At 37.2% G+C, this 25,478-nt stretch overlaps 1 protein-coding gene across 1 annotated transcript; it reads left to right on the forward strand.

Annotated features, from left to right (window-relative positions):
- Window positions 1–25,478, forward strand: QTRT2 (queuine tRNA-ribosyltransferase accessory subunit 2). Its single transcript, XM_012787561.3, has 9 exons — window positions 1–137; window positions 6,114–6,334; window positions 7,121–7,176; window positions 8,834–8,910; window positions 10,916–11,128; window positions 15,227–15,426; window positions 17,788–17,939; window positions 20,981–21,098; window positions 23,486–25,478. The coding sequence occupies exons 2-9, from the start codon at window positions 6,135–6,137 to the stop codon at window positions 23,715–23,717; spliced, it is 1,248 nt and encodes a 415-aa protein (XP_012643015.2). The 5' UTR covers window positions 1–137; window positions 6,114–6,134; the 3' UTR covers window positions 23,718–25,478.

Raw genomic sequence — 25,478 nt, forward strand, 5'->3', positions numbered from 1 at the left:
TGATGACGCAATGCTCCCGGATTGGCTCCATAGTGGAGGCGGTGGTTTAGGGGACCAAGAATTCTGCAACCTGGACATGTGGTAGTGAACTGTGAGGAATTGGAGGTTTGAAGGCCAAAAGAGTTGGCAGTTTGCGCGTAAGTAGCAAACTTTCCGCGTAAGTCCCTTTCCGCCTGCTGTGGGAGCTGCCAGGATGGATGAGTTGCGTCGTGCCGAGACGCATCCTGGTTGTGTTGCAGTAACTGTAATTGTATTCCCGCCTCGTCTCCCCTTCCCTTTTCTGGTTGCCAGGTGGATCTTGCGGATTCTATCAAATCGTGTGAGTGTCGCCGACATCTCTGAGAGAAAAGGGTCCCCTTTCGACCGGCCTCTGCTCAAGGATCAAATTCTCAGAAAGTTTTTTTCCAGAACTGCCCAGGATACTTGGGAGGATGGGACGATCTCCAATACGTGATCTAGGCGCTTAACGAGAGCTGGAGCCCCGGAAATGGCCCCCGCAGCGAAGATAAATCCAGTCTTATTGGCTGACACTAGATGTTTGCAGGGAGAGTTTACTCTTGAAGGCTACATGGGTTTTTAAAGAAAAGTGGAGATTTAGAGCGGGAGCTTTGAACCCAGCTACTTTGTGGCTGTATGACCTTAGGCAACTTGTTTAATAACTCTTGAACCCTCAGTTTTCTCATTGGTAAAATGGGAGGATAATACCTAAATCGTTGTGAGTGTTGTAATGATTAAAAATCAATGTACGTAAAGCGTTATGCCAGGATGTGTAAACTAAAGTTGACTTGAAATTGGTGAAAATGAGGTCAGGGAAGCCAAAACCTCAGACTATTGTAGTGATCCTAGAACCAGCTCTGTAACTTAAGTGTCCATCAGAAAAGGCATGGTTGAATAAGTTGTGTTCATAAAAACTATGCAGTATCACGAAGTAGTTTTTTTAAAAAGGATAAGTTAGTTCTCTGTCTCTTCTTTGATAAAGATATCAATTGTGTATTCCTGAGAGAAAAATAGATGACAGAGAAGTGCATATAGTATAGTATGTTTCCATTTTTGTAAAAGTAAACCATGGCCACAAACACCCCCTCTTATATACAAGTATATTTAAATATTTGTATGAGTATGGAGAAAGGTTGTAGAAGCTGGAAGGATGGAGAAAAGGCAGAGGAGAGAAAATGGGTAGAGAACAACAAGAACACTGTAGCAAAATGGAAACTATGATTATAAAATTATATCTTAATATTACTGTTAATATGTAAACATTGCCTATGTTTACGGACAAGATAGAACTTCTAATACGCTGCTAGCCTATTAGAGTAAACTTCTAAAGCTAGACTTCTATAATTTAAGTCCTAGCTCTGCCACTTACCAGCTGGTGACTATCAATCAGCCTCAGTTTCCTCATCTGTAAAATGCAGATAATAATAACATCTATATTATGCATTTGATATGAGGATTAATGGAGTTAATATGTAAAGAACAGTGCTTGATATATAGTAAATACCCAATAAATATTAGTTGCTGCTATTGTTATATCTTTCAGGTGGTGAAATTAATTTAACTCTTATTGTGATTACTGCCATTTGGACTACTGCCATCTTATTTTGTAATTTTCTGTTTTTCTATTTTTGATGTACTTTTTTGGTCTGTTTTCCTTTTTCTTGCCTTTTATTGGATTGATCAATTTTTCTTTGTCCTCTCCCATCCCTCTCCAATGGGTTTGGAAATTATGCATTCTTATCATTCATCTTTTACTGGTTACTTCTGAACTTTTAATACACATACTAAATAAAGTTTAACATTATTCAGTATCTCTCTCCACCTACCAAATAGTGTAAGGATTTCGTAATAACTCTACCTCTGAAAAGTCTTCTTGTGTTACTGTTTTTTAGAATTTTAGCATTTCTGTGTCATTTGTAAGTCAGCACAGTGTACCATATTGTTTGGAAGTCCTTCAGACTTTTTTCTATGCATAGACAAACATAGATAGAGTGTGAATGTGGGGTTGGGGGTAGAGATGTAGTTGTGTACTTCTAAATGCACATAGTTTTTCTTTCCACAAAAAAAATGTGGTCACCCAAGCTTGCTCTTTTCCCTTAGGAAATTTGGATGTTTCCATTAGTGTATGTAGAGAATTCATCTAACAAACATTTAAAAATTCCTTCTCTCCTGATAGATGAGAGGTTTGGGGGTGGCACCAGAGGCATTAGTACAGCTACAGGTTGCCGAAGGGAATTTGTGTTCTTATAAAGGTACAGATTCACTAGCTTATCATTTGTCCTTATACTCTAATGGTTTTTCCTTAATACTTTCCTAGGAACTCCATCTATAGAAGTGAAGTGTGAATATTTGAATATTTAGAAAAGCACAACACCAGAAATATTAGAAAAGACCCACAACAAGTGAAAAGGGAAAGGATGATGATAAAAGCAAATAAAAATCAGTTTATATTTTGGAGACTATTGATCTGTATTGACAGTCAATGGAGACAGCTACTAAGTTATTAATGGGCAGGGACTGTGTATAGTGTGTTTACGTTGGACACAGGGATGATCCATGTCCCAGGTGGGATGGAGTACGACAGCTTGAGATTCCACCATGCTTCTCAGAAGAGTGTGGAATTTCAAACTTATAAATTGTTTCTTTCTAGAATTTTCCATTAAATATTTTTGGACTTCAGATGATGTAACTGAAACCATGGAAAATGAAACTGTGTGAAAGGGGGCTACTGTATTAAGAGAACCAGTGGGGTTCCTTTTAGTTGCCTTTATGTGTATGATTATGATTTATTCCTATGCTGATTCGGTGCTTACACAGCATATTTGACTTCCTGTATGGCATTCTGTAGGGCAAAAATGCATTGACTGTTCCACTTTCCTTTTTTTGGCTCTCAGACTAATAATTGTGCAGTCTGATTTTGTTGTTTAATCTTGGAGGTTAGTTGGTTTGAGCCTAACCCTGAGTGATGGATCTGTGCTGGGTGTATGGACAAGATCAGACTCAGAGCTTGCCAGGCAGAAGGCTGACTAGTAGCCAGCCCACCAAGCAGTACAAGGCTGTAAGGCCTTTGAGGGAATAGCAGGTGGCCATTCTTTGACCATGTGTGTCATTCTGTTGGCATAGGTCGAATGGCTTGAGAGTTACTTTCTTACTTTATTTTTTTGGAGACAAGAGTCTCGCTCTGTCACCCTGGCTAAAGTACAGTTGCATCACTGTAGCTTACTGTACCCTCTAGCTCCTGGGCTCAAGCAGTCCTCCTGCCTCAGCTTTCCCAGTAGCTGGGACTATAGGCACACACCACCACGCCTGGCTAATTTTTTGTTTTTGGTAGAGAAAGGGTCTCGCTCTTGCTCAGGCTGGTCTCAAACTCCTGACCTTCAGCAATCCTCCCATGTTGGCCTCCCAGAGTGCTAGGATTACAGGTGTGAGTCACCATGCCTCGCTCAGAGTTCCTTTCTTTTTATGACTTTCCACATGTGTTGTGGGGGGAGATATTTTACAGATGTCCTATAAAATTTTGAAAAGTCTTCTCTTCCTTTGAGTGGCCATGGTATGCTACAGGATATTCTAAAAAAAAAAAAGTCAGAATGCATCTTGTAGCATGTTAGATTTGCTCTCGTTTAAAAGGCATAATAAAGATAGCACAGGCCTCTGCAGGAGGCCTAGGTTCTAGACCATGCCTGTAATTAATCTTGCTGAGCCTCAGATTTGTTATTGTAAAATGGCAGAGGGGGTGATGATGGTGATGAGGGGTTCCCAGGTTGGGGTCTGTGGTGGTAATGGTGGAACTCTGAAACTACTTTCAGCATTTCTAAAATCTAATGGCAATCATTCATATTGGGATATTAAGTACAACTTTACTAAAGCATTGGGGTTTGTCATTTTTACCTAACATTGAGTTAACTCAGCATGGAAAAGCAGATTATCTCTTGCTCATCAGAAACTTTATTGGTCATTTATATCATTTATTAATAAACTACAGAAATGAGAGCATGGGTTTGATAGGGAGAGATAATGAAAGTTGGTAACATTCTAGAATCCTAAACATCATTTTTCAAACATACTAGTTTTACTATATGAAGGATCTTCCTTTCTTTAATATGAATTTAATTTCAAAAATGCAGCTCATGTTTGTACATTCAAACTCATTACATACTTTAGACAGCTCAGGCAAGACAATTTTTGGAGTGAGGAGAGGTGCCAATGAGTTCTTGTCTCTAGCCCTTTCTGAGATAGCTCCAGACAATACAGTTTCTTCCATTCTCAGATGTGTGTGAGGATAGGAAGTGTTTAAGTTATTTCAGTATTAATAATCTTGGTCCATCATTATATTTTCATTAGTTCTTATTTATGTTTCAAAAATCTAGTGTTCCATATTGGTTGATTTCAATATTCAGTCAGAATAACAGGTGTTGATGTATTAGCTTTGAAGTACATTTCTTTGTACTTTGCTCACCCTGCTTCAATTCTTTAGAGTTACTTAGATTGCAAAATACTGTCTTTAATTTTGCTTTAGAGTTATGTTGGTTTAAAATACAAAAAATATTTTTATCACTTGAAATTAGTATTGTCTGATAAATAAGGAATATGATTCCTCTATTATGTTTTCTAGATTACATTTTTATTAGCCTATAATTATATTTTTTAATATTTTTGAAATAAACTTTCTTCTTTTAGCAGTTTTAATGTGTAACAATAGTGAATCAAACAGCTTTTACACTATTTTTGTTAAAATATAACTTTTTTCCCTTAACAGTTTCTATGTTAGTGGGTTCTAATAACATTTATTTTTGTGTTTCTATCTTTGTGATAACTTGAAATAATGATGTTGTAGTCATAGAAAATAGAAAATTGACCAGGCTTTCCTTAAACAGTTATACTAGCTTTTATAATCTATGTTAAACATGAAATCTCTTATTTGACCATACACAAAGTAGTTATTCTTATCTAATGACTATACTGGCTATTTTATTTAAATATAAGAATTTATGCCTCTCAAAAAAGTAATGTTTGCATTTCTGAATATTTTTAACTAATGATGGATAAGCCTTATTTGTTTGGCAGCATCTTAAACAATGGTTGACTTTCAGAGTATGGTGTAGCATAACACTTAAGAGCATGGGCTCCATAGCTGGAGCCTGTCAGATAGCTATAATAATTTATCAAGGAATAAAACTGGGTCTGGCTAAATTGGTAAGAATTCCAGAGGGTATGGTACTTGCTGTAGAGATGTAATGAAGTATTTGTAAAATGTTGGTATGTCTGGTGACATTTTACAAATGATCTGCCATGCATACTTATCAAGTTCTGTAGTGCATTTTAAAAGTGGAACTCAGTATTTTGCTTCTCTGAATACTAAATTATTTAAAAGCAGCCAACAAATAATTAATGTTTTCTGATTTTTTTCCCTGCTGTTAGCTATAGAAGTTAGAAAGTATTTCTTTGTTTTTTCTTTATGGAAATATTTGTCTTTCCCAATTATAAAAGTAATGACAAATTGCTTATAGATTACATGTATACTATAGAGTTTCTTACCTGTTTAGATGCCATATAAGAATAATTGGAAAATAATCCTACCTCAGAGATAATCTCTGTTCATCTTTTGTTGTATATTCTTCCATATATTTTAATAAACACCAGAATGCTATTTTGAAACTGTTTTCTTTACTTAACAACATTATTAGGAAAAATTGCTATATTGTTTAGTATTCTTTCAAACTGGAGAAAGAAAAAAATAATCAGTATGGCCTAAGCAGTATGACTGTTCTCTATATACATTTTCAAGGCTGAGAGTGAACCTTGGCTTCATGGCATCCTTTCCATGATTAGTCTTTCTCATTCGGTCCTCTCATTTATTTGGTTTTCATCAGCTCAGACAAAAATTCCAATTAATTTAAAAGTAGTTGATGTCATCATATTACTCTGGGACCTTGGGGAAAGTATTTTATTTTCTCTGTGTCTTTTCCTGTTCTCCTTTTTGTGATATCTAAGATAATTGTAGACTGGAAGTAGTAAGGAACATGCTATCATTCTTCTGTAGGTTGCTTTCTGTGCAAAATGCTTAGACTTTAGATGTTGTGATGGTCCTTCTAACTTTAATGTTCTTTTCTTGTCAGGACCTAGAGGAATCCCTTAGGATGAAGCTGAGTCTTACCAAGGTAGTTAATGGCTGTCGCCTGGGAAAAATAAAGAACCTGGGCAAAACAGAGGACCGCACCATGGACATTCCAGGCTGCCTTCTGTACACCAAGACTGGCTCTGCCCCACACCTCACCCATCAAATGCTGCAAAATATTCATGGGCTTCCTGCCATGGTTCAGCTTACGCTGTCATCCCTGTAAGTGTTAGAACCAATCATTCAAGTGTTGATTCTGGCAGCAGCTTAGTTACCTTAACTGGGTACAACAAAGAGACAGATTTCTTTTGCTCATATTTTAGATTTTAGATTTTGCTCATAATTTTAGATTTTCAGAAAGAAAGGTATCAGACGTTATATATCATCTGGCCCTAATCTGGAAGCCACAGGCCAGACCTACCTGTTGGATGTGCTTCACTTTTCCTCCAAACCCACAGTTCTATACTAGCCTCATCGCCACTGCACCCAGGGTGATAGGGCAGGAAATGCTCTATGAGAGCTAAACGTGGAGTTCAGGCACCGTCATCATGTACCAGCGTCAAAATTTTTTCTGCCTCTGTACAAGTAGTACTTGCTAGTACTACTTTATGGAAACACAACTAATGAAGTTAGATCATTTTGTGCAATGTACATACTAACTATATACTTAATTGAAGAGGCTGCTATATGACTAAATACCTCTGCAGTACTGTGTTAATAACAGTGATTTTAAAGGATTAAGAGGAGAAAGAAATTCCAAGTATTCTAAAGCAACTGATCTTTGCCAATTTCTCTTCTCATAGAATCACTTGCCAGTTGAAGACCTTTATTGTGGTTAATGAACCTAGCCTAGTTACTTGGGACTCTTGAATAATGGTGTACTTGTTATTTAAGACTGCATTTATTATCACATAGCTTATTTGTGTAAGAAGAGGTGTTCAGTTGTTGTATGGAGTATCTGCAGAATGATTCATTATTGTGTTATATATTTTTTTGTTTTGTTTATAGGGCAGAACATCATGAAGTCTTGGCAGAATATAAGGAAGGAGTTGGAAAGTTTATAGGTAAAAATTAATTATTTGTGTGTGCTTTGTGTGTGTTAATTTGGAGTTTGGAGGTTGAATGTTGACTATATTGACCAACTTTCCTTCATACATGTATTTATTCATTATTTTAATATGCATTCTTTGAACATCTAAGAACCTGGCACTGGGAGTATAAAGTTGAATAGGAAACAGTTGCTGCTGTTGTGGAACTTGGAGCCTAGCTGACATAAAGATAAATAGATGATTCTAGTAAGAATGTAGTGATTGCTTTACATGTAACATATATCATGACAGGCCAGAGGCAGGAGCACATACCCTGCTCTGGGGTGTATGAGGAAGGTGTCAGAATAAAGAAAGGATTATTGAGAGAGAAGATGAGGGGTCATCTTAGCTGGTCAAGGCAGAGCAGGCGTTAGCAGCAGGTGGTAACCTACAGGTGTTGGGCAAGACACTCCGGGCAATGAGCAAAAACCCAGGGATGAGAACTTGCATGGGGGATAGGTGAGATCCAAAGCAGTCTCATTATGCTTAAACCTCAGACAGACAGGAGAGGGTGAAGAGTTTATATACAGCTATATTCTGATATGTTGATGGTACCTTTTGTTCCAGAAATAGGATTTTATATGCAGATGTATATGTCCATTTATTTATAGGAAAAGCTTAGCGGTGATAGCTAGAGAACCAATCTCCTGCAGACTTTCTCCTGAAGCTTTTTCCCAATATCTAAGACTCAGCCTAACTGAGTGAAAGTCCTGTTTCTGTTGGTTATTAAGTCCTCTGCTTCTGATGGCAGACGCATGATGACTTGTTGGTTGTCACAAGGCCCTGTATTTCAGTAGAGGAATTTATGTAATATCATTCTCCTTGATCTGAGGCCAGTGTTAATAACCAGCTTTAAAGTATACGAGCATATAGTTAAGTGAAAATAATATAAGCTTTGTGGAGATAATTGTAATAATTGAAATTGTGGAAAATAAGGTGGAGAACTGCAGAGATTTTTAGCATGCTCTATTTATTTATTTTTCTCTTTTTTAGTGGAATCCTATTTTTTTCTTCTTATGGAAAATGTGGGGTAGCATATTTTGTTTACTAACCATTTTTTTTTTGTTCTTTTTTTTAATGATTATCTTTTTGACTAAAGAACCAAAGAAACTGTCATCTCAAGCCACTGAAATTTACTGAGAATGAGATCCCTTTGCAGTATTCTACACCTTCTCTAAAATTCTGCCCCTAGGGACCCATGATATTATTAATGAGTTTTATTATTAATGAGATTACCTTATGACCATATCATTTCATCTTTCCAGGAACTAGTTCCCCTTGGATGGTACCTAGAATGAGCATACTTGATATTAAATTCTTGAAATCAAATCAGGTGGGATCAACATGTCACTAAATACCTTCATTGTATCTCATACTTTAAGATACACCTTTCCTTTGTAGCAACTCATTATATATTAGATATAAACATTTAAATTTAATTCTTTTTTTAGATTAGTAGGTTTCAAAGTAATCTTTTAATTCATGTTGATAGGCCTCCCACAACTATTTACAATTATTTACTGTCTTTAGAGTTGCTTTCTCCAGTAGTACACATTGTTCCCTGTTCCCTGTTACCACACACTGTCATTGTTAATGTAAAGACTTTCAGGGATTCTTTTTTCTGTTTGTACAGGCATGCCAGAATCACTCTTGTACTGCTCCCTGCATGATCCGGTCAGCCATTGCCCAGCTGGTTATGTAACAAACAAGGTGTGTTCTCAGAAGGGCCTCCAAGATTACAGCTTTGTTCCAGAAGTCAGCCTGTAGTATTCCTCAGATGCTAGCATCCCACCGTTTGGGATGATCCTTTTATGCCTTCTCTTTATTTCAGTGATTATAGTGGGATGGGATGGTTTATAAGAGTTAGAGTAAGGATGAGGTTGCCTAAGGATGAGGTTAAGGTGAAGAATGTATCCTTAGCGTTTTCTGTGTAGCAAAAACTTTGAGGGTGGAGGAGGGTCAGCTATATGCCAGAAACAGAAATTGCTGTGATAAGAAAAAACAATAATCTTTTGACTCCATGCTTTATTTGCAATTTTAACAATTTCAGGAAGAGTGGAGGAAGTTGCTGAGGAGTGTTATCACATGTACTACTATATATAGTAGAACTTTAATATATTATAATACTGCCTGCTGGTAGAACAGAATTTGAAAAAGCAGGGTCCGCAGCCAGAGATTTTATCTACTGAAGAACAGTATCAAAAGGACTTCATTAAAAATCTTCATCTGAGAGGTGGCCCCATTGGCATTATCCCTGAGAACAGCATACTGGCAAGGCTCCAGTGTGTACTGCTGCTTTAAAAACACACTTTTCCTGCACTCACTTTATTAATGTCAGCAATACTTACTAACCATACCTAAGAACACTATTTTCAATTATTCTTCTGTTTTAAGCTTCTTTTTATTTTGTAATTTGAATTCTAAAGAAAATATTTTGGTGGGGCAGGGTGGTGGCTCATGCCTATAATCCTAGCACTCTGAGTGGCCGAGGCAGGAGGATTGCTTGAGGTCAGGAGTTCAAGACCAGACTGAGCAAAAGCAAGACTCCCATCTCTACTAAAAATAGAAAAACTTAGTCAGGCATAATGCTAGGTGCCTGTAGTCCCAGTGACTCGGAGGTTGAGGCAGTAGGATCACTTGAGCCCAGGAGTTTGAGGTTGCAGTGAACTATGATGACCCCACTGTACTCTAGCCAGGGCTACAGAGAGAGACTGTCAAAAATAAATAAATAAAAAAAAAGAAAGAAGAAAATATTTTGACCTTCATTATCTACCCCAATTGTAAGGGAGAGAGAATTCATTTAAGCAGTAATTTTTATGCCTTAGTGCAGAATAGAGATTCTCTTGAACTATGGCATTTTTGCACATAATTCTGTATCTAACTCAATCTAGTAATCACTGACCAAATGTTAATAATATCTGGGGTCCTAGACTGTGTTTTTGGGATACAAACATGAACTGGGATACTCTAGTCAGACAAATATACAATAGTGTGATAAGCAGTATTTTTTCTATAAAATAAGTAAGTCCAAATTGCTGTAAGAGCTTAGAGGAGAGAGTGATTGATTATGCCAAGGAAGGTTTAGGGACACATTAGAGTAGGTGATATGTGAACTCGGTGTCTTAAATGATGCACAGTATTTTGCCAGGCAAAGAAGTGGGAGGAGTCCCAACACGTAGAAATGCTAAATACTTGAAGTGATGCATTGCATGCCCTAAACACCCTATGCATTACCTATTTTATGCATATAATAAAATATTACATGTACCCTATAAAAATGTATACATACTATGTATTAACAAAAAATAAGAAGTAATAGGTAATTTCAGTAAGTAAGTAAGAAGTAATTTCAGTCAAAAGAAACAATGTGATCAAAAGCAGAGAAGAATCAAAGTCTGGTGTATTCAGGAGCAGCAAGGATGGGATGGGGATAGAGTAGGTGGATGGGGAGAATGGAAGACTAAGCTAGAGAAATGAAACAAAAAATCCTTGGCTAGCTCAGATGTTGGCTTGCATGGCCATTGAAGAATTCTCTATGAGCTATGAGGTCCCTAGAGAATTTGGACCATAGTACTACTGTGTTGCCTACCATGTCTAAGATATTAAGGTGTCACCATCTCTTCAGTTGTAAAGAATTATTGCTTTATCATTTTATTACTTCCCTTTTATTTTCATTTTACTTTTGCTAATTCCTCATTGTCTTACTCTGTGGCAGTCTGTGTCTGTGTGGGGTATTGGAGGACGAGTGGAAATGACTGTTTCCAAGTTCATGGCAATTCAGCAGGCCCTTCAGCCAGACTGGTTCCAGTGCCTCTCAGATGGAGGGGCATCTTGTGAGGAAGCAACTTCCATGAAAAGGGCCAGAAAGTCTGTTGACCGGTCACTTCTATTCCTAGATAACTGTCTGCGGTTACAGGAAGAGTCAGAGGTAAGACTCCACCACTAACCACTCCTTTCTCTTGAAACTCTCAACTTCCTTCACATTCCATGATACCACTTTTTCTGTTCTCCCTCCTGCTTCTTTTCTCCTCACTTCTTGGTCTATTTTACTCTCCCCTTGTTTTAATTGCTGAATAATTCTAAAATTATATATACTATCAAGATCACTCTATGTAACTTTAGAATTACATAACTACCAGCCTATAACTAGGTCATATCACTAGACTGTCCCTCAGACTCAGAGGTAACCAGCTCCTTGTCTTACCTGCACAAATCTGTGCTTCCTTTTGCTCTTCTTGAACACTTTATCTCTTTTATAGTATCCACCAACTTCATCAGTCCATACATTTGAGCTTTTTAAGACTTTTTTTCCACTCACATTTAATATTCCAGTTGTTTGCTCTTCTTTAATTCTATCTGCCTAAATATGTCTAGAATCTTCCTTCTCCTTATCTCCACCTTAAGCCATAACCACTTTATCTCTTTGTACACGATTACCTTTGAATTGTTCTTTCTGCCTCCATTCTCATTTTTATCCAATCCATCTTCAGCTCTTTTATCTGAGAGATGTTTGTAAAAAGATGGAGAAGAAAAGAAAGCCAAAAACAGAATCCTGGGGAGCTTCAATATTGAAGGGCAATCAGAATAAGAGGATCTAGTGAATAAAATGGGGAAGGAATCACGGTAAAAGGAAAAGGTGTATGCAGACATACAAACAGACAGTCACACAGGCCTGCCCCTACATAACTAGCACAGCCCTATTTGAAAAACTCTTTTTCATAAGTATAAGTAGTATGATTCCTTTGCCTCTCACCGACTTCGTAAAAGAATTTAATGACTCTCCACTTGAGCTCTTACATGGCATGGATAGCATGCTGTGATGTGTGCCTCTGCCTACTCCTCTATCTCATTGTGGAATACTTTCTCCTGTGGCCTGCACTCCACTCTGGCCTTTCTGAGTTACTTACAATTCCTAGAGGCATTAGCCTATTTCATTATGGTGCTCCTGTTCACAAATTTCCTTCTGGACTGTTTCTTATCTCCAGCCATATTCCTTCTCTTGTTTCCATGTTGGGCTCATTGAATTCCATTCATCATTCTATGAAAGTAGTCACTGCTACTTCCAGGAACTTCAGGTCATTCTTTTCTACCCCTTTAATTTGTGTGCTGCTATATTACAGCCCCAATCATACTGTATTACAGTGATTTCTTATGTGTTTGTCTTTATTAAAACTGTGGCCTCCTTAAGCTCAATTTCTATGTGTCATTTTTGTATCTCCATCAAGTAGAAGAAGGCCTGACATATAATAAATGTTTGCTGATGGTGAATGGTTATGATGGGGTGAGGAAGATGGAGCTATAGCAGTAAATAACGGATTATGATAGCAGAGTTAATGAAATTGGAAAAAAAATGCATTTACTAGCAGAGAGCAAAGGAAGTAAGGGAACAGAAGATAAGAATCAGAGGGAAGAATTTCAGTATCTGAGATCATGTATATGGAATAATCCTGAGCAACGATCATGTCCTGCTATGATAAAGCATATTGAGTTTGAGGAACATTGTTATTTTGAATTTAGCAATAAAAATATAATTTGGGGTCAGGCAATGATGGCTCATACCTGTAATCCTAGCACTTTGGGAGGCTGAGGCAGGAGGATCACTTGAGGGTAAGAGTTTGAGGCCAGCTTGAGCATCATACATAGTAAGACCCTGTCTCTACAAAAACTAAGAAAAAACGTAGCCAGGTGTGGTGACACACCTATAGCCCCAGCTTTGTGGGAGGCTGGGACAGGAGGATCACTTGAGCCCATGAATTTGAGGTTGCAGTGAGCTATGATGATGCCAGTACACTCTAGCCTGGACAACAGAACAAGACCCTGTCTCAAAATATATATATATACACACACACATACATATTATATTAATATATAATATATTGCATTAATATATTATATATTATATTCCTCCATATGTGTACATATATAATTTGGCTTATAAAGTTAATATACATGAAAAAAGTTAGAGGAAACTTAGTTTTTGTTCTGAATAGAACTCACAGTATCTGCCATTGGAGTTCAGTGTGGGGACATTGCTATGGTCTGGGTAGTGTTGGTGGCTTGCTAGCAAATGTTTTGAGCCAATAATTATCCTTATAGGACTGGTAATGTTTGGGTAAGTAAAAAGCAGGACAGGGAGTGTAACAAAGATGATTATTAGAAAAGGCCTGGTGAGCACCAAGTCCCTCATCTATGTTGTTACAATCAACCTGATCATTTCACCTTACTTCTTTGTATTGATCAAATGCTGGAGTCCTTCTGTATCTCTAATGTTTACACTCTTCTTGGTATAATTATTAATAGTGCTCCCTTTATTCTTAAGTGTTCCTTTTAGACAATAATTTTGTGATCATTTTTATACCCTTGAAAGGGAGTTTTCCAAATAGAGCTGTGCTATTACTGTAAGGGGGCAGGCCTGTGTATATCTGCTTTATATATCTGCATACATCTTTTCCTTTTCCTATGATTCTTTTCGCCTCTTATTCACTGGATCCATTTATTTTAAATGTCCTCCAATATTGAAGCTTCTCAAGGTTCTGTTTTTGGCTTTCTTTTCTTCTCTATGTATTCCCTAGGTCAAGAATGGCAAATGGGTTTCCTCCAAGGTGCTTAGAGCCACGCCTAGGTGTAGCAGGAAGAGAATCGTCTGTTAGCTAAGTCTACCATGGAAGCAGGAATGTTCCAGGCTTACTCCCTATCTCTCTCTCTTTTTTTTTTTTAGCGTATTATGGGGGTACAAGTGTTACCATCTCTTTTATACCAGAGAGCCACTGTTGATTTGTGTATTTTCTTACAAACCTTATTTTTTGCAATTACATACACATAATTAATATATAGATATTCATGTATATATTACATGAATATCATCATATGTTCAGCAATTTGCTTGTTTTTCATTTAATAATATTCTGAAACTCTTTCCCTGTCATTGCATGTATTGCTATATCTACTGTATTCTTTTTAAAACAGCTGTGTAGGGAGTCATACTGTGAATATATCATAATTTATTTAAGCCTTTACTCTTGATGGATATTTAGATTGTTTCCAGTTTTTCATTATTCTAAGTGTCTTTGTAAACATACCTTGATGCATATGAATGAATTTATAGGAGAGATTGTTAGAAGTAGAATTTTAGAATCTAAAGATAAAAGCATTGACATTTTGATAAGTGTTGTCCACTTGCCCCCTCCTAAGAGGCCGAACTAATTTTTACTTTCAGGTTATCAGGGCATATAAGTGCCATTTCCCTAACACTTTCACCTCCACTGTGTTGTTATCTGCATTTTAACTTTAAGTTTGAGGATCCCTGCCTTAGAGGATTTTTTGGTGCTCTTTTTATGGTATAGATATTTATTCCTCCACAAATAAGTTTTCCTTTCCCTCTGTTGATTGTATATTTTATTAGAGAAGTTTTAATGTTTTTGTACTTAAATGTGTCAACCTTTTCCTGTAAACTTTAGCATGCTTAGGACAGTCTTCCTCACCCCACGATTATAAAAATATTCAATGTATTCTTCTAATACTTGGATGGTTATATTTTTTATGTTTAGATACTAGGTCTGAGTTTGTTTTTGGAGATGCTATGCAGTAGTGGTCTTTATTATATATTTTTTCCAGATGGATAGTCAATTGTCTCAACTAAATAGTTTCTAAATTCCTAAAGTTCTCTCTAGCTAAGAGCCTTGGAAGTAGCTTAAAGCAGACCTGAATAGTCATTTAAACAAATTAAAACTCTTTCTTTTATTCTTTTTCTCTTGCACCTGTTCAGTGTATGTTTAATTTAATCTAAGCCAGAACAAAACTATAAATACATATGTTGATTACCTCCTTTTCCTCGGTCTTTTCTTACCTGTTTTGTGTTTTTCAAAGCGTGTTCCTTGGAGCCCTAAAGCTTCTTTGGAGGAAGCACTATCCGCTTTACATGCTTCAGGTGCAGCAGCTCCACTGATATCTTTCATCCATTGAGCTGGTAAACAAAGGTCTTTGTTACTGAAAATGGTTAAAAACATTTAATCCTTTCTTACCTCAGGTCCTTCAGAAAAGTGTGATCATTGGAGTGATTGAAGGTGGAGACGTGATGGAGGAGAGGCTGAGGTCAGCACGAGAGACAGCCAAGCGGCCTGTAGGTGGCTTCCTTCTGGATGGCTTTCAGGGGAATCCAACAATGCTGGATACTAGACTGCACTTGCTGTCATCAGTCACTGCAGAGCTGCCGGAGGACAAACCAAGGCTAGTGTTCCGCTGGGATGCAGGCTGACCTCCTGGAGTAGAGGGCGGGAGTGCTGGCTGATTGTGTGTTATTATATAGAGAGTCTGTACAGAGGTGTGTCTTTGGATGTGTTGATTATGTCCTTTCTGGGCTGAATCTGCTGAGGCTGACTGTGAGAGGAGTTTCCATCAAGGCTGTCCTGCCCTTGATTTCAGAATGTAGATCAGATGATAATTGCCATCTGAGTTATTTTATTTGATCTTCATAAGAAAGAGAAAATATTGTACTATTTCTCCTCATTCTTGTGCTGGTACAAATACTGTTCTTTGTTCATTATAATGTAGAACCTAGAGACATAAACCTAGATTATGAACTAGGTTTATAGGTTTAGAGTCATGTAGGACTCTGGTTTAAATTGAGGAAAGTTGAGGACAGACTGAGGACAGATTTGGGATGCCTAGTGGAATGAAGATGGCCTCTATCAATAAGAAGTTCTTAGATTGGAGGCAGGTAGTGAGTGGTGTCATTTTTTGAAATGTGGGGACCGGCAACACTAGTCAGGCTAGTTCTCATGTTTCCATAAGTCACAGGATTCACTGTGTACTGGTGAGAAGAGATCATCTGCAAGATACAAAGCTACAAATTCCAAGTTTCTGAATGCAGCTGTCATATTAGGCCACCCAAAGTTTTCTTTATCACCTTCTATCCCACTTAGTGTGAGTTTTTCATGCTGTTTATTTTCCTGAACATATATTAGGAAGTTTGATTATCTCTAGGGCTGTTGGATATGTAAAATATGTAATTTTACCACTTTTTAAAAAAATCCAGGTATAACTTAAGTAAAAGTGTATGAATCTTATGTACAGCTCAATTTTTACACATCTATACATGTGCATCAACATCACCCAGAACAAGAATTTTCCATCACCCCAGCCAGCCTTTGCCCCCTAATTTTAACCTAGTTCTCTTAGGTGCATTGCTGTCCCTGCTGTACTTGTTTCATTCTAGTACAAATAACAATTCAGCACTAGTATTTCTAGTCATTTTCTGGACTTCTTTGCGTTAAGTGCTCACAGATGTCTGTTAACTGAATTCGAAAGCTGGGATTGTTTTTCTTTTTATAAATGTGTAGAAATGCCAGCTTCAGTTGGAGAGGAGTTCTAAAACATTACATTACTTGAAGGAAACTGTAGTCAGGAAAACTGGCATATATTTAAGAGTTCTGCTTGTTTAATATTACATAAGCCTTTTTTTGAACTTCTTTTAGAAATCAGGGAGTCTGTAAGCTTTTCTTTGCCAGTTCATGAACAGGGGCTGTGGGTAGAAAAACAAACATATAACTGTATCAGCCAGCCAGCCCACTCTGATATAGTGGATCTCTACATCTTTTATTAGTGGCCAAACCTGGGTGAGTGTCATTAACACTCTCAGAATGCCTTACCCATTACAGGTTGAGTATTCCTTTTCTGAAACACTTGGGGCCAGAAGTGTTTCAGATTTAGGATATTTTTGGGTTTTGGAATATTTGCATTATACTTGCTGGCTGAGTATCCTTGATCCAAAATCAGAAATGCTCCAATGAGCATTTCCTTTGAGTGTTGTGTTGGCCCTCAAAAAGTTTGGTATGTTGGAGCATTTCAGATTTTGAGATTAGGGATGTTCCACCTGTACCTTGAAAAACACCATCTCATTCTACAGTGCAGACATTTTATTAATGGAGAAAATATAAAGAAAGTCAACTAGATTCTTAGAGCTTATGGCCAGAGTTGAAATTCTAATAGCAAGAGTTGCTTTGTAAATGAACCTATGAGGAATGTAATAGAAAAAAATGTCTTTATTGAACCAATTCTGAAACATAATTATAGGCAAAATACAGTTATAATGAGCCGAGTATTTGAAAGGGAAAATAAAGCACACAACTTTGTACTCTTAAAAAATGTACACAATGTATATAGATAGGCTATAAAGTTCAGTCTAACACCAGGAGGTTGTTCAGAAGGCTTAAGAGTGGAAAGGAAGGAAACTAACATTTATTGAGCTTTTCTCTGTGGTCAGTGACTATATATACTTTCATATTTTTTATATATATATATATATATAATTGATCTTGTTTTTCAAATGAGAAAACTAAAACACAGAGAGGTTAAGAAATTTTCCTAAAGTGACAGCAAGTACATAAATGGCAGAGCTAGGATTCAAGCCCAGGTCTCTGCCTCCAAAGCCCTGTGTTCTTTCTACCATACCTTGCTGTCCACTCTCTGCCACTCTAACCATGATTGGTGTTTCTCCTTACTATTGTTTTTAGTGCCCTGTTCATTGGGAAGACTGATTTCATTCCTGGCATTGTCCTCATGTTACTGTTCTTACTGTTATTTTTACAGGCTCGTCTCTGGTGTTAGCCGACCAGATGAGGTGCTCAAGTGTATTGAAAGAGGAGTGGATTTATTTGAGAGTTTTTTCCCTTATCAAGTGACAGAGCGGGGCTGTGCCCTGACTTTCAGCTTTGATTACCAGCCAAATCCTGAAGAGACATGTAGGTCTTTTGAACTTAATCTCTGTCTTATTCTTAAGTTTCTTCTATTTCCTATTAATTTTTGACTGGAGTCACAAGACAGAAATATGTACATATAAGCCAGTCTTTTATAAAACTACATCTTTATCTCTTATCTGTGTGCTGTGGCATGTTGGCACACAAAACCAGGTACTTAATACTATACATGTAGCTCATCAATATTAGGGTATGATATTTGTAGTGAGCAGAACCAAGAAAAACAAAACCTCTTTTGTTAACAACATGAAAAAAGAACATTCAGAGTGAATTGTGATGAAAATCACAAGAAAATAAAACCTTTGAACTACTTGGTAAAAAGTTAATTTATTTTTTCACAAAAGAGTTCTTGTCTGCTTTTTACAAACCCCATGCTATTAAAATACAGGGAGACTCACCATCCTCTGATCCTAGTGTTTCTTTTTGCTTTTTTGGTTTTTTTAATACACTTGAGATGTGAAAGCTGTTTTTTTCTGCTAATGTTGCTTTGCAGCGCTACCTTTTTTTTTTCATGTTCAGCTCTTCAGAAGTTAAGAGAATCAGTTTCAGATTATAACACTAAACTGGAAATGGCAAAAGAACTGGGATGCAGACTTTGGGGTGAGATTCCTTGAAGCAGTTCTGTAGGACAGTGTTACATGTCCAGTTTTCCCTCTGGCTTTTACAGATGGGCTCTCTTTACCTTTTCCCTACTGTCCTTTGATCTCTTCCTCCATCTTACCAACCTTAAATTTGAATAGTGCCAGAAACTTCATTAAAGAGTCTTTATTCCCCACAAATAATTAAAACTTAATTCAAAAGAAGTTGTACTTTCACAATGCAACTTAAGCACTAATCTAAATTGGATTACTTGTAGAAGCAAAATAAATCAGGTTGGCCAGGAAGTGGTGGCTCACGCCTATAATCCTAGCACTCTGGGAGGCCGAGGCAGGAGGATCGCTCAAGGTCAGGAGTTTAAGACCAGCCTGAGCAAGAGTGAGACCCTGTCTCTGCTAAAAATAGAAAGAAATTAGCTGCACAACTAAAAAGATATAGAAAAAATTAGCCAGGCATGGTGGCACATGCCTGTAATCCCAGCTACTCAGGAAGCTGAGTCAGAAGGATTGCTTGAGCCCAGGAGTTTGAGGTTGCTGTGAGCTAGGCTGACGCCACGGCACTCTAGCCCAGGCAACAGAGCAAGAGTCTGTCTCAAATAAAATAAATAAAAATAAATCAGATTGATCAAATTCTTATTTATAGGAGGTCAATTTTATTGTCCTTTTAGACATTTCAGAACTTAATATATGTGAATAGATGTACCATTAATACTTTATAAATTTTCATGACTTCATTTACAAACTAAATTATTTCTACCAGGACAGAGGTAACTGTTTCTTTTTTTTTTTTTTTTTTTTGAGACAGAGTCTCGCTTTGTTGCCCAGGCCAGAGTGAGTGCCGTGGCGCCAGCCTAGCTCACAGCAACCTCAAACTCCTAGGCTCAAGTGATCCTTCTGCCTCAGCCTCCCGGGTAGCTGGGACTACAGGCATGCGCCACCATGCCCGGCTAATTTTTTATATATGTATCAGTTGGCCAATTAATTCCTTTCTATTTATAGTAGAGATGGGGTCTCACTCTTGCTCAGGCTGGTTTTGAACTCCTGACCTTGAGCAATCCGCCCGCCTCGGCCTCCCAAGAGCTAGGATTACAGGCGTGAGCCACAGCGCCCGGCCGAGGTAACTGTTTCTTTAAGTACCATGAATATCCAAAGCTCTAAAAACCTGATTCTGAGTTCTCTGTAACGAACAAATTCCTTTTTGGTTATAGAAAGCCAAGTTTCTTCATTGATTAGGAAAACTGAAATAGTTTGAACATTTTTATTAAACTGTTAATCATATTTGTGTGTGTATGTGTATATAGTAAAGTCCTTTGCCAACTACACAATGAAATTTCCAAAGAAATAAGTTGTCACCAATTCCCTTAAATGACAAGAATTTTCTAAAATATCAAGGCTTTATTATGGTTTCCCACTTCAGCATGCAAATTCATGGGAACAAAATTATAACAGTTCTGTGCCCAATGCTCAGGTCACTTCTCTTCTTCCTTTCACCTCTACAAAATTACCTTCCCAATACCATCTGTCCTTCTCCTACGGCTATCACTAAGATTCTTGTCATTTGTTCTCAAAATACTTCTTATCTACTTGCCCCTGTTCAAGGCAGCTGGCTTTTTGTAGAGTAGCTAGTTTTTCTTCTGCAGTGCCAGGAATGTTCCTTCTAAAGAGTTCAAGGGAACAACTCAGGTTCCCATTTAATTCTAGACAATCTGAGTTTCTTGGAGGGCCAGGATCTCCATACAGAATACATCAATTAAAACCACGTTCTACTTTAATCTATTTGGAATATAGGCAGTTACAAAGCCCAGTTAACTTGCATGTACATTGTAAAAAGGAATAGGAATAATTCCAGCATGCATGTACACATACACCTCCACAACTGTTTTTTAATCATTCCTTAATGGTAAGATTTTAGGTTATTAATATATACTAGTAACCATAATTTGCTTAGATATTATCGAATCTCTAAATTGTTTTGGTGTTGTAGATAAAGGGTCAGTGACCATCTTGGAGCATATTGCTCTTTTTTCTTTTTTCTTTTTTTTTGTTTGAGACAGAGTCTTGCTCTGTCACCTGTGCTAGGCATCAACCTAGCTTACGGCAACCTCAAATTCCTGGGCTCAAGCAATCCTGCTGCCTCCGCCTCTGAGTAGCTGGTACTATAGGCATGCGCCATCATGCCTTAATATTTTTTATTTTTAGTAAAGACTTGGTCTCACTCTTGCTCAGGCTGGTCTCGAACTCCTTACCTCAAGGGATTCTCTAGCCTCAGCCTCCCAAAGTGCTACGCTGTTCTTTTCTTATGCAATTTCCTTAGTATAAATTCTTAGGAATGGAATTATAGGGTCAAAGGACATGAAATAATAACTGAAATAAAATTCTCCCAGTGGCTGCTTATCTTCACTCAAGCCTTTTTATTGGTTTGTCTTTCAGTATTACAGCAGAATGGGACACAAGAAGAAATAAAATGTGTGGATCAAATAAAGAAAATTAAAACAACTGATTGCAATCAAGAAATGACATCATTTGAAATTAATCTCAAGGAAAAAAAGTAAGAAATTTTTTAAAGTTTGGATTTTGGTTTCAAACTTTTTAATTTTAGTCTGTTTTAAAAGTTTAACTATTCCCTTTTCAATTTATGACTTCATAAAATATTTATAGTTGGATATCATTTAGGCCTTCTCAAATATGGTTCCAGAAAAACTTTTTTATTCTGCAGATGAATTTGTTTATCTTGTCAGAAAATCAAGGCTAGATGACTATTGCTTTAGAAAAGCTGTCAGAAATATTAGACCAAATTCATTTGTTTGCTGTCTTTTATTCCTTCCAATACTTTAAATAATGACAGCACAATGAAGATTTCAAGATAAAACACAACAAAGTAGGATATAGGTTATAAGTCTTAAATAAAATATTTGCCTCTATAAAGAATGAACTAAGATATAAACTGAGTATCCCTTATCTGCCATACTTAGGACCAGAAGTTTCAGATTTCAGGTTTTTTTGGATTTCGGAATATTTGCATCATACTTCTTGGCTTAGCATCCCTGATCTGAAGTTCTCCAGTGAGCATTTCCTTTTAGCATCACGTTGGTACTCAAAAAGTTTTGGGATTTTGAGCATTTCAGATTTCAGATTTTTGGATTAGTGATATTCAACCTGAATCTTGCAACTTTGTATTTGGCCAAAAGTGGTAATCATCAGTGAACCAGTGAATAGTTTTGAGTCTGGCACACTTGTTTTAGTGCTGGGGTGTTTTTGGCTTATGGGAAGGAACATTCTAGGGATTCTGACTTATTTATGTCTACCTAGTAATAGTATAGACTTGAGAATTTATGAAAGAATGTGAAAATTATAGTTCTTCCCTATATTCTATTGGGCTTCTTGACTGTAGATCTGAAATGGTGATGTCTATCACGTTTAACTTCTTGAAAAATAGCCAAAGATATTTATTTCTATTTTTAAAATGTTAGAGAATATAGATGGTTACTACTAAAATTATTTTTATATTATAGATTTAATTAGAAATTGTAGTATTCTTATTATGAGCACTAGACTTGAAGTTTTAGAGATTTGGAAACTATACGGGTGACAGGAAACTTGCCCTTTTCCCTAAAAGTTGGCTGAAAGATCAACTTCACAATTAAGGCAGATTAATAAGAGAAATGTTTATTTACTAATCCCATGTGCATGGGAGAATCACATAATGATTACCCAATATCTCAATGAAGTTCATATATGTTTATACATACCTTTTAGAGGGGAGGAGGGAAAATGAGGAGTATAGACAATTCTGTTTAGGGGCCATAAACAGTAGCTAGGGAGGATAAATAGATAGGGGGACTCAGATTGACTTGTATTAATAAATTAACCTGAGAGACAAGTATTATGTTTCAAATGATTTGGGCCAGGTCTGGTTGTATTCTTGATCTTTTCTGTAATATATTGAGATAACAGGGAAAGGAAGGGAAGTCCACTTTGATCTTTTGCTCAGTTCAGTCTGCCTAATGCAGATAGAGGGAAAGCCCTTTCCAAGTGCCTGTTAATCCATAAGAGCCTTTAATTCAAAATATCCTTTATACTAAGGAGTCATATTTTGGGGTGAAATTTCCATAGCTTCTTCAAGACAAATCCTAGCTCTGTTTTTGACTATGTGACCTTGGTCAAGTCACTTAATTTCTCTTTAATAGCTAATAAAAAAAAATAACACCTATTAGCACTTAGTATGCACCCAGCAGTGATCAAGCCCTTTTACTGTATTAACTCATTTAATCCTTGCAACGACTCTCTAAGGTGGGCACTGTTATTATCTTTGGTTCATGGATGAGAAATAAAGACACCAGGAGAGGTTAAGTGACTTGCTCAAGTGAGTTGTAGAGCCAGGAATCAAACCCATGCAGGCTAGCTCCAGAGTCTTCCCTCTCAACTCCCATAGCTTCCATCTGTAAAATGACAAAAGTGAGTTGTCTCTAAGAGTGGATGCAGAGATTAAATGAGACAGTGTGTGTGAAAGTGCTTTGTAAACTGCAAAAAAGCTATGCAAGTAGAAGGTAATACCATGTCTTCTGTTATTAGTTCTGGCAGCAAGTGGGAGAGAAGTGTCACTTACTAGAACAGTATTTCCTAACATTATGTGTTTTTACCATGTGACTAGTAATGCTCAACATGAGTAAGTGACCATGTGAATTTCTTCTGATGCTCCTTTGAAACCTCCAGAGTAGGAGGTTGTATCAGTCAGAGGAAAATTCCTAAGTCTCCCTGGCTTGTGTTCTTTCTTAACTTTTAACTATATTGCCATCCTAAGTAGATGTACAGCACTTAACAGTTGCCGGTGATGTTATTAACCATTGGTAACCTCACCAGCAGAACAGATAGCCTAGGTTGTGGATTTCTTGTACTCCTCACTTTCTGGACTGTTATTGTGACTTCCTTTCTTAGGTACCAAGAGGACTTTAACCCATTGGTGAGAGGATGTTCCTGCTACTGTTGTAAGAATCACACTCGTGCATATATCCACCATCTGCTGGTGACCAATGAGCTGCTGGCTGGAGTCCTGCTTATGATGCACAACTTTGAACACTATTTTGGATTTTTCCACTCTATCCGGGAAGCACTAAAAAGTGACAGACTGGCACAGTTGAAAGAGCTTATCCACAGGCAAATACCTTGAGACCTTGCAAATACAAGCTTGATTCTTCACATTGAGCTTGTACCACTGTTAGAACATGGGATGAAATGAAAAAGAAATGATCTTAGCTTTAATCATTTATGTTTGGGAATAAGGTCTGCTGAAATAAAGAATGTATGTATCAAACTGGCCACATAAGGGTGAAAAGATTTCTTCTGAAGACTTAAATGACCTGAATTGATCAGAGAGAATTGAACTATGACCTTTAAAATTTCTAGGCTTTCTTAATCGATAGAGATTCATTTATTCAAAGGCATAAGCTTTAGATGGGAATGGACAGCCTTGAAATAGGGGGGATGAGATCTGAGGTACCACTGAGTTGGATGGAGGCTTCATGGGAGATGACTGTGAGAAGCATTGGCCTCTGTGGACATGTGCCTGTTGATTGGAGAAGGAATCTGGCTGATTTTCTTTCTCATACTTAGAAGGCTCTTTGGAACACTTTTGCCTTCCATGCTTCCGTGGCCATTTCAATCAGAAATGGGTCTGGTGACATAACTGGACTCACATCTTCCTGGAATTTTGGGCTCAAACATTGCTCCTGTGATTGGTTGGCCCAGGTCACACTCTTTCATTTGGCCACATGGTGTATTTGTGACTTGTCTTTCTAGAGCCAAGGCAATTGCCTGTTAGGGCCAAAAGTTTGCCTGGCTTTCAATCTGGTAGTACAGATCCACTGTGGTCTGCCTTCCAGGCTCATTAATAGTCTAACCACATAACTATAGTCCCATCACTTGTGAAGATTCATTTCCAGTGTGTTCACTTAGATGGAGCCCTGGCCTGGCAATTAGAGCTTTGGTTTCAGTCTTGCTCAGCTGTGACACCTGGGCAAATCACTTAAGCTCTCCCTGCCTGTTTCCTCCTAAATAAATGGGAACAGGCATAGTGGATAGGACTAAATGAACATCCAGCATTCTTTTAGCTCTAAAATTTGAGGAACAAAAAGTTTCAGATAAAGTTAAAGCCTTACTTGTTGTCCTTGTTTATTAATTACTATTGGCCTGATAAAAAATGTAGTAGTGCCTGAGATAGGCAACAGTGGAGATATTTGAGAGCCTAAAAAGAGGTTTGGCCTATGGATTTTAAAGTGGTTGGTGAACTGGCATCAGCAGGTCCTGAGGCTGGGGTTGGGGGTTCTTCCTAAGTCATTTCTGTATTTGTCAAGTTTTCAATAAGGAATACATATACATGTACATGTACACATATAGTTTTTATAAAAACCACAATAACAAAACCAAAATGATGTACCTGTTTTTGTAGCGGCAAGAAATACATGTATTTTATGCTCTATTTTCCTGTTTGTTCAAAATTTAGTGGGCATTACTAAATATTGTTTCTGATTATTATGCAGCTACTGTTTGTTTTATGTGTTGGGAGCCCCTTTATATGGTTTTCTTTCTGGTAGTACAGGAATATCCATAAATTTCAAAAATTCATGAACATTCCTATAACTTCTCCTCCATGAATGGCAAGGGGTACTTATGGAGGACAGTTTCCTTTCTCAAGGATCTGGTTGTTTTGAAATGTATTGGACATATTCATATGTTCCTGTTTCTGCTTAGTGCCAAACCCATTGTTGGAGGAGTATTGGTAAATATCCCAGAATCCATATAAAATTTATGAGTTTTATTTATGTCCAAAACACTGAAAATTGTTTCTAGTATTGTTTAGTTTGCTGGGTCTTTTTCTTATTGTCACATTTGAAAAAATGTTCGTTTTCTTTAATGTAGTAAATCTATTAAA

This window comes from Microcebus murinus, chromosome 1 (assembly GCF_040939455.1).
Source record: "Microcebus murinus isolate Inina chromosome 1, M.murinus_Inina_mat1.0, whole genome shotgun sequence".
Classification (NCBI taxonomy): Eukaryota; Metazoa; Chordata; class Mammalia; order Primates; family Cheirogaleidae; genus Microcebus; species Microcebus murinus.